Source organism: Magallana gigas, chromosome 2, assembly GCF_963853765.1.
Source record: "Magallana gigas chromosome 2, xbMagGiga1.1, whole genome shotgun sequence".
Classification (NCBI taxonomy): Eukaryota; Metazoa; Mollusca; class Bivalvia; order Ostreida; family Ostreidae; genus Magallana; species Magallana gigas.
In genome coordinates this window covers 43753515-43764032 of record NC_088854.1, presented here as the reverse complement: position 1 = coordinate 43764032, position 10518 = coordinate 43753515, and the positions used below count along the sequence as shown (strand labels likewise).

Genomic DNA, 10518 nt, shown 5'->3' with positions numbered 1-10518 from the left:
ATTACCCCCAGATAATGAAATGCTACGTATACATCCAACGACATTTCTTTTTAGACTTGATAACAAAGCTTCGCTTTATCGCTAGGTTTTAGCAATCAATAGCCATTGCTGCAGCCAGTCACCTTTTGAAGACTAGGGAAAGCGCCAATCAAACGTTCCCGCAAACGCCTCAGCTACGTAAAGGTTAGTTTAAATTCCGCAGCATCGCCTTTAATGTAGATATATCTCTATTTTTTATGTTGCATGTTTAAGCTATGCGGTGAGCAAGGTCTGCTGCAATTAGTATGTTTAATATTTAATGTCCCAATTGGAGAAATAACATTTTCAGTTTACTCTTTTTTCATCCTAAACAAATTTTCTCACGAAGACCCTTTTTTATGCAGACTTGAGGAGATAGAGCTGACGACATGTTAACGCGGACCGGAACTGTCGTCCGGAAAAACCGGCGCCGGTCTAGCGGGAGAGGATCGTGTAGACGAGGATCAGCGCCCACCGTGCTACAGGCTGGGTGTGTCCCTCCGTCCTCTCCCCGGAGGACCCTGTCTACCACACGCACCTATCTCACCCCTCAGCCATCGCCGTCGAAAAGCGTCACTTTCAGCTTCGAGGGCGAGAGAAAATCGTGTTATTCTCCGGATGTGTTGTCCATGCGTAGACCGGTAAGATATTAGTTTTCTTCTTAATTGGGCTTGATGGTCGTGGTCATTTTTAGGCTGTATTTACCTCCTTGAGATGAAGAGCTCTCTATAAATACATGTATGGTAACATACTAAAATTTAGAGCTGAAGTATTTGGATTTTTTCTTTACTAAATATTAGTTTATGACCAAAAATATCATACGTCAAAGTTTAAGGCAGATCTGATGTTTCATTAGTTGACCAACCAGACTCCTTAAACAATATACATGTACCACAATTCACGACCAGGGAGCTCTTAAGGTAATGTCCTTGATGCATGCACTTAGTATTAAGGATTTAATTACGTTTTCATGTCTTGATCATATGTAAGTATAATGGCTTATTGTACATATAGTAGAAATACGATAAACGTGACAGGGTTTAATTATAATTTTACATCCCTTGCGAAACTGCGTAATTGCTTTTTAGGAAAATATCTTTTTTATATCAATGTGCGATTTATGATCCTGACATCAATAATGCACTTACGTCTCGGAAAGCTTTAGCAGGCGTTGAAAAATGTAAAATCTCTTGATTAGTTACAATCTTCTTACTTAGTTCCTGTCCCAAAAATATGCTTTAGTTGCTCATGTCCAATACATATATGGCTTCACGATGTTGCATTTTGAAGAGATTAAAACATTTTTCTGGGCATCCTTCAGACCTAAGGTTAGCCTGTTTAATTAATGCAGTATTGCTGTATTTTTAAGTACATGTATATTGTACCATAAATAATTTTGATTGAGATCTCTGACAAGGGATAGACAATCACAATGCTCTGGTAAACTGAATACTGATTCACTTTATTTTTTTTTAATTCTTTAAGGTGGGGAGGGCTACACCAAATAAGTGTACCTACAGATTTTTGTTGCATGCATGTGTTACTAATAGTAGGCCCAGTATTATACAATGTAAGACTTCAAACTACAATATTCTATTTTCTAAGCTACTAAAGTATGGTAGTGGTGAAATTCAGCTATAAATAATTAAGTCATCCATGCATAATTTTTCACAATTATTCTAAGTTCTGCAAACATTTATTAATCGATCTTCATCTGAATATTGCCTTCAAATTGTTGAAATTGAAACTTACTGGGTACTTTCCTTTAGCGAATCTTGTTCCAAGGACGTGGAATTTTCTGAGGAATAATAAAATTATGTATAATTCATGTCCTTTATTTATTTGTTTCTCATTGAATACTCTCCAAATTCAAAGTAAAAACAAGATTCAAATATTATCAAAACACAGACACGTGACGTTAACAATATTTCTTTTTATAGAAAGATAATTCCCATAGTTATAATAACAAAGCCATGCCATTATAGAAAAGAATATTGTCTTACTAACAAAAGAAACATTATTAACCTCAGGTACCTGTATGTCAAATATTAAACTTTTCAGTTCGATAAATGTGACGTTTGTTACTTTGAAATTACCGTTTTTCAAAAGACATATATAGAATTGCGTCTTAAAACAGTTTTATAACAAGATATAATGTTCTTTTAAAATTGGCGCAAATCAGTGCAAAAATTTGTCAATTTGTTATGAGATAATTCTCGCAAGAAAGAAATGAAGATCAAAACTAAAAAGTTAGCAAGAGTATAGACGCTACACGCACCTTGGGGCGTGACGTCACCAAAAATAGTCCGATTTCACGCGTCAAATACAGACAGTGTACCGGGAATCAGCGATATGATATATGTTCTTTAATAAGGAAGCATTTTTACCAACAGACCAATCATCATTTGATACAGAATGTGTATCGTGTATCCAAGATAAGGCAGGAATGTAAAGAACGCCGTAAGGTGGAAATCACGTCACGTTTTTTTTCCTGATCTGTGAGGTTCCATTGCGGATACTGCGATATGAATTTATATTGTGTGATTACTAGGCCTTGCAGATATATTTGGCGATTCTATTAATTCGCAGGAGGAAATGAAGAAATCATAGTTGACGTTTAAACCCAAAATTTTCTATTTATCTTAGGCATTAATTAAATATTGGTTTGAATTGCGCACGCAAGAATCATGCAATAGCTTTGTTACTACACGTAAAGGCATGGGCATGATAACAATTATCATCACAAAATGCATGCGATGCCACAATATCCTACAAATGGAAATGAAATCAATCCCAATTTTTAATGAATGCAATAACCTTCAGGAATTAATTTATACGCAGTGTCTTTGAGGCTAGATCGCATCTGCTGACCACGCTTGCTTGGAGGAACGCGGGGACGCTAATTAAGGAAAACCACGGATCGGCAACTAATCATTTATAGCTCACGAAATCTTCTAATTCCGTGCCATGCACAGTTACTAAACCGATAACTATTGCCGGTGGACTTTCTAGATTAACATTTTATCATTTTTTTTTCAACCACGGGAATCTGTAAAAATGCTTTTAAGATCGGACTTCAAAATTAAAAACGATGATTGGCAGAGTTTATGATTCTAATTCATTCCCAATCACATAAAAAAAAACAATTGTGGATTTTCTATATTAACCTTGTTTTGGTATTTGTTGTAATGTCTAAAATGTGATGTTACACAGTTTTATCAAGAGCTGTCCATGGAACAAATTTAAGTACAGTAACTCGTTTCTTTTGAATCAGATGTTGCTTTTCAATGTTAATTGGTTTGTGGACAACGCTCTTCAAAGACATTTCACAGCATGCTAAAAACGAATAAAATGCAGAAAGAATGCTCATTTAAGTTGTTTTTTGTACAAATCTTTCGCGCTTAAAAATCAATTTCAGATTTAGATTTTGTGGAGATAGAACAGATAAAACACTTTAAGCTAGACTCTTCCTTTTTGTGTAGAACGTGTATTTGATAAATTTCAAAATAAAATTCATGAAAATGTGCTTCATCATCATGTATAACATAGAGAAAATTGGATTTAAAAAGACTAAGCAATTTCTCCCCTGATTTGAAACTTGTACATAACATTTAATTATACAACTACCATAAAGGAAATCCCTTGGATTCATGGTCAGAGTTTACATAATTTTAAAGGTCTTCAATCTATTTGCCAATTCACCATATTTGTGAAGTGAAACCAACACCCGATGTCTACTTGATTGGATTTATCGCAAGCATGTTTTTTTTTTTTATCATTTTTAATCCTTTTTTATAGCAGAAAACCCAGACGTCAAGGTTATCAAGTTTCGATTTTACTGCACTGTATCTATTGATTTGTTGTTGAAGGTTTAGACATCAGAACAGCATTCAATAAAGTATATTGTATACAGAGGCATGTTTAACGAGTTTACTATTTATCATTACATCTAAGAATGTTATTAAGACGTACTAAAAACAAACATAACGTTAGAATCTCTTGAAAGGGGAGATTAAAGGCAGCCTAATTGTCGATGACTGGCGCATTAGTCTGTCCGGAAGTCCCCGGACTTGGCTTTGAATTTACTTTGTATGTTGTTGGATTATTTCCGGAGCGCAGGCGATGTGATGGACATTTCCATGCAAAATTAACAGCGAACCCATGTGTTTGGAATGGTTAAAAACCAATCGGTTGGAAATAGATTTCAGCTTCTGTCATTTGATTCGTGGTATTTGACAGAATGTGGACGTAATGTAATGGCGATTGATTGAGTTGTCTCATCAGTTTGCCGTTATGGTTGTTGAAAAGCAATCAAGTCATATCTCAAATTTGTATTTAAAAGCAAAAATGTCAATCTATTATGTAAGGTTCAGTTTACATCACCTGTCTATTAAGCGCCAAAAAATGTATTTTAGCAAATATACATTAGGAAATTTTGATATTCTACAATTTAAGGTTAAACAATATATACTGAACATATTGGGTTATTGAACTGAAATTGCATTGCTCTGCTCTGCTTTCAGTCCACGTTTAGAGTTCTTCACCACTATATAATACTGTTTCAAGGAAATATTCGCTACCCTTTTATTTTCGTCCCTCGTTTGCGGGCTTTTAGACTGAAAAAACTGTCTCTGGGCTTATTTAAGGCGTACGAAACTGTATGCATGTATAGAAGGGCGAAAAACACTAGGCGAAAATAACTATGCATACAAGTGCATTTTCATTAAAAGATATTGTCCGCAATTACTAGTAGCACTCGCAGTTAACTACAATATTAATTAATATTGTGTATTGAAAGAGAGCTATGAGAACAGTAATCATGAATATATTTAAAGAAGTTTACGTTTATAGCCTGCATGTCTACAACGTCATCGAGGACATTTGTGTTAATTAAGCAGTATTCTTGTCAACTTCAGTAAAAATTGATGAAGGAAAAGATTTTCAAGACTCTTCAGTTGAAGATTCCATTTTAACTAACTAGTTTTGTTAATTATCAGATCGCTATCGTCAGATCTTGACAAAAGTATTGCATTGGAGGACTGACGATCTGCATCCGAAAAATCCGATTGATTACATCTTCTTTAAGTTAACACGGTGCAAAATGTTCCGAGTTAACTCAATCCTAAGAACAAGCCAGAAACAGTTAATTAGGATGTTTTCCATTTAGATTTGAATTTCTACAATTTCGATATCCAGAACAAGTATCGGAGAAACATTTATGATTTAAACTCCAGAATAAGAGGAGGCAATCTGTCGATGAGCAATACACATTGTAATGTACAAACCATACATGTACACGTGTGATTAATGTTAAAATTTCAAATGCATTTACAAATTTGATAATTTTCTCGGTTAACATGAAGGAATGCATAGTTATATATCATACCTATACGAAAAATTATCATTATAACTCTAATGAATGATGATTCTCGTATCCATTTAATAATTATCACTACATGTATTATATAATATACTATCATATGATATATGATTGAAGCTTGGCAGGCGTAAGTTGGAATTTGAATGGGACTTGAAAGATGGCAATAGATTTTTCCTTATCATTCTGCGATTGCTTTTTGCGTACTACTAGTATTAAGTGGTGCGTGAAAACATTGAAAATGTAGTAGTATTGTGTCTTTACAATTGCACTCATTTGCTTTTTTGCGAAGGTAAGTAGAACCAATATTTGTAATGTCATGGATGACCCAAAAAGCAGAAGCTAATTGGAACAGACTCTTTGTAATCATTTGATTGTACTCATTACTTGAATCAAAAACTGGACTGAAGTTTCAGAAGACTATTTCAGTTTGAAAAATTCGATCAAGAGATCGGTAGACTGAACAAAGGCGTTTGATTTCACAAAAACATATCGTAACCTTTTACTGTTTAAAAAAACCCCAAATCTGACAAAGAAAATGTGATTAATTAAGAACTGTCGCTTATTTCCGCAGACAAGATGTCGCTCTAGAAATAATATCACTTAGAAGTGAAGTTCTTGTGATCCACAGGGCTTTTAATCAATTGCCATATTGCAAACCGACTATATCTGACTTACTATCTAATGTTAATAATAGCACAATGCCCGGTGCTTTTTGTAAAAGACTACGATGGTGACGTCATCGCCAAACGGCCTACTAACTGTTGACATCGCTACAGTACTATACCAGGAAGAAGTAATATTTCGTTGCTATGGTGTTAAAATTTACACATATTTCCATCGTTTTGGTGTTTGTATATTTTCCTTTCTCCATTCTTAAGATGTATTAGCTCGTTCTAGAAACCTTTTAAGATTAATTCCACATCAAGTGTATTATGCACACAAATATTACGTCCCATTAGTCAAGATCATGGCATGCCTTTAGAGGTGTCAAAAGAACCTTTTTAATACATTATCTAGCCGTGTCATAATGACTGTAATCTAAGCAAAATCATGATACTCCAGTAATGGTTGCATCGTGCACTCAAGAGGAGAAATATTACAGCCCCCTTGAGATTGGTTCTACAGTATCCAAGTTATGCGTTACAGGTTGTTTTCTTTAAATAGAAGATAAAATCGCTGTCAAAAATTCATTTGGCAATTTAAAACGGCACAAAACTCTCTTGACGTCTTTATGACTGTAAAAAAATTGTTGGAAGCTTCATGCAATATAAGATGCTTACCCTTAATTAAATTTACTGGTCAATTATGGTCAAAAGAATCATATAAAAAGTTAGTCTATTTCACTTAAATTTCGTTCAATCATCGTTATTCATACAAATGGTATCCATCGATTTTGTCGCCTTTCATTCTATTTTAGACAAAGGCCCCTGCCACAAATCGGTATAGTGATTGCTTTTCTGAAATTGGGTCATCTGAGGACAATTTCTAGTTTAAACTGATATTCCAAGTGGAATCATCCCCGCATTTTTGTCGTGTTATAACTCCGAAAAAAGAAATATACTTGTATATATTTAGATATCATAAAAAACGAAACTGAAAAAAATAACGGTAAGCGCTTTTTGGGTAAAGTAGGTCACGAGAGGTTGGGAGAAAGTAGATATCATGAATAAGTTGATATGAAATTATGCTTTGATTGACTCTGACAATTGTAATAGCTAAGTATCTCACTTAATCACTTTCTTTAAAATTTCTGTTTTTAATGTAATGAAACTTATTATTTTGTAGTCAAGCATTGTAAATAGTCCCTCTGAAAAACCTCAGTACTACGGAAGTTTCGTTCTATGGACGGATCCTGCGGAAGGAGACAATTCATTGTCTGTGTATGTTGGACTTGTGGAGGCGTGTGATGAGGCCGGAAATCCTTGCGACTTCGTCCATAGGGCATTTATTATTTTCGGAAGAACTCGTAAGCAATTTTAAGGTGGTATGGGATACCTCCACATTGTGACGCATCATTTATCAAAATAAACAATACAATCAAGTATCAATAATTTTATTTTATAAATAGTTTCTTTTCCAAAATTGTTTAACAACGTAGCGCAGTGGGTCAGAGGGATCACTACGAATTTGTAAGTCATTCGTTCGAATCCAGCAGGGTTATTTTTTTTTAAGTTTTACCTTTCCAAAAATTTTTAAAACGTGATTTTTTTTGTTGAATATTGTAAAATATGAAAATTATAAACCGGTGAAAGTATTTTAATTGTAATGTACTTTATCCACATTAATATCAACAGATGTCCCAAACCACCTTAAAATAATATTTGATATTTTTGATAAATATGAAATATTATATCTAAGAAACACCGTAATACAACACTGCTACTTCAACGTGTAGATATGTTATATGCGATATTTTACATAAAGAGGGTGTTGCAGTTCCTATGCTATATTTTCTATAAAGGTGTCGCAGATAAAATGTAAAAAAAAATTAAAGCTAAAGAATGCTATGTAAATCTTTTTTTTTTTTTGGTGTGCATGCAACATTGTACATAAAGCAGTGTAGAATTTTCTCTGGAAAGTTTATACTAGCTTTTATAAGGCCAAGGAATAGCCATTTTAACAAGACCTTGGGCTTTGGATAGATGTGTCAAACGGCAGTGTGAAGTAGGCATGTCTATTTCATTGCTGGCCACTCAGCCATGGCTCTTTGAAATCAACAAGATTTGTCTGGCTTTTGGGCTTTTTCTTAGATAACGCAATCGGTGTATATTTCTCTTGAAACTGCGTCATTTTTAATTTGTTTTGACGCAAGAAATAGATAGCTGCGTCCAACCGAAAGTCCAAGGTCTTTTTAAAATGGTTCTAAATTTGAAATTGATTACATAGACTAATGTGGCAGATTTCACGCTTTATAAAAGAGGAATCTATTTTGTTTTGGAATAAACTGCCACCTTGAAACAAAATTAAATTAATATTAACGTTTAGAGTCAGGTAATCTGTTGAAAACTGGCATTTCAGATTTTTGTTCCAAAGAGACATATACTACATGTAGCATTTTTGGAAAAAAAATCAAACTTTTGGGGGAAAAATCATTAATACCTTAGAATGCTGAGTTGAATTTCCCTTGTATGTGTCATGTCTTGTTTGTCGGGTGATTAGGCAGTTACAATAGGTTGTAACCGAGTTCAACATTTAATGATTGGGTTCGAATCCCAGAACAGTTGGATTTTTTAAACGCATGTCAGAATAAAGATATTTAAACGCTTTTCAATGTAATATTTATTTATCTATAATTATCCCGCTTTTTGCAACACCCTCCTTGTATAAGAATATCACCGGGTCAGAAATCAAAATTTGTAATAGACATGGATGTACTATACTAGTATTTGTTTTTTGTTAATGAGTTGTATATTTCTTGAATATAAAACTAAATTTCACCAAAAACAAAAACAAAAAACTTTATCCTACAATAAAAGAAAAATGGCTAAGTCATGAAATTAAATAAATTTAATATGCAAGGAAATTACCCCTCTTTTAACTTTAGGGAACATTTTTGTTTATTATATAAATGCAAAAGTTGTAACTTTTTTGCAGTTCCAGCTACGGTATTTATAGGGCTGCTCCTGGCGCTGCCCGTCACAATGATAATCATCGGTAAGTTGACTTTTCTTTCATCGATTTTATTTTCTCTTTTCGTGTATATGAATATAACCGCTTAATCAGCTTAAGATGATATATACATACCCAACTTATACTATACAGTTTTTCTTCTTGTACAATATCTATTCTTGTGAACTTTTATTCCTCGATATCAAAGAATAACATTAAGCATCACCCATGACTGGATTAACATAAAGGTAGATTATCTAAGGAGATTCATAACCACAAGGAATTTCTTTTATTTCCACATGACATGACTGACAATGATTTTGTAGTTGAAAGATATATGCAAGACTTTTAGAAATTACTAATATAATTTGAACAAAAGGTTAATAGTAATTTAAGAAAAATATACATCATCAAAAAAATTAGAGTTTTACGAAATTAGAACAAATGAGTTGCTGTGGGTAATTGAACATTAAAGACATGCAAATAAATCAGTCAGGATAAGCACTTCAATTCACGTAAATTTTGACTCGTTGTAATTATTATCACTATAAAATCATCTTTTAGAAATTAAAATATATGGATATTCCATAAAAAGTTAAAAAAGTTTTATTTCTTTAATTTTAGGGGTTAAGTATTTAGAGGAATGTCCAAGAGAACCAAAGCTTCCGATATATCTTTTGGTCGGCGGATGTTTTGGAGGTTTAAAACTTTTAATGCTCATGTGCGAACAGGCCCGGAAGTTACGTGACGATGATGACGAAACAATTCACGATGATTCGGAGCTTCTGACCATGACTAAAGTGGCTCACGTCTTTCTCACCTTATTTTTGTGTGTTTGGTTTGGATTCGGGAATGTCTGGTTCTTTGGGGTTGGAATTCCTAAGTTTAAGGCGCCATTACATGAACCTAAGAACTGGTGTGACAGCGTTGTGTTCAGTTTTACGTTCTGGCAGATTGTTATCTGTTATGTCTTGATTACTCTTGCGTTTGTCTTTGGGACCTCTTTCTGTGCATGTTTTACCTTTTTTCGATGTAAAAAGGATATAGAAAAGGTTTGAATTCATTAAGCATGGAATAGGACAATTTAAACCACAAAATAAACCAAGGTATACATGTTTTTCGATGATATTGTGAATTTTTCATTCTAATACTACTGAGTATTTTAAAGTATGTATATGAAATATAGTTTTTTGAAGATCGACACAGAGTCTTTTTTTTTATATTCAGCCGTTGGTTATAATTTTAGGCGGCCAACGTAAGTTTTCATTCTTTCAATCTTTTGCGCATGTCTTTAAATTACCTTGTACTTAATTTTTTTTTTTTTTTTTTAAAATTGTATTGATACCGTTTATGAAATTTGAAGACGATAAACAAAACAAAGATACAGTTTGTGGGATTTTTAAGAAATATTCTTTACCCGATTTTTACGTCATTGAATGGTTGAACGTAGCCATTGTGCATTTATGACGTTATAATAAAATGAAGCTTTGTAGGAGTACGTTATGAAAATT

The 10518-nt window shown here is 33.5% G+C and overlaps 1 protein-coding gene across 4 annotated transcripts; it reads left to right on the top strand.

The window, feature by feature from the left end:
• LOC105324891 (uncharacterized) lies at window positions 1–10518 on the top strand. Of its 4 annotated transcripts, none has more exons than XM_011424127.4 (5): window positions 1–183; window positions 384–659; window positions 7184–7364; window positions 8993–9052; window positions 9632–10518. In XM_011424127.4, exons 2-5 carry the CDS (start codon window positions 408–410, stop codon window positions 10063–10065), a joined length of 927 nt encoding a protein of 308 aa, XP_011422429.2. In that variant the 5' UTR covers window positions 1–183; window positions 384–407; the 3' UTR covers window positions 10066–10518. The 4 variants fall into 4 exon arrangements, with proteins under 4 accessions (XP_011422429.2, XP_065932853.1, XP_065932854.1 ...); XM_066076781.1 differs by lacking the exon at window positions 1–183 and adding an exon at window positions 202–282; XM_066076782.1 differs by lacking the exon at window positions 1–183 and adding an exon at window positions 225–259.

Excerpts from the sequence above, each read along its gene's own strand:
- LOC105324891 (XM_011424127.4), top strand. The coding sequence starts at position 408 with ATGTTAACGCGGACCGGAACTGTCGTCCGGAAAAACCGGCGCCGGTCT. Across the intron at positions 660-7,183 it reads TGTTGTCCATGCGTAGACCG|TCAAGCATTGTAAATAGTCC; the intron begins GTAAGATATTAG and ends ATTATTTTGTAG. Across the intron at positions 7,365-8,992 it reads TATTATTTTCGGAAGAACTC|TTCCAGCTACGGTATTTATA; the intron begins GTAAGCAATTTT and ends ACTTTTTTGCAG.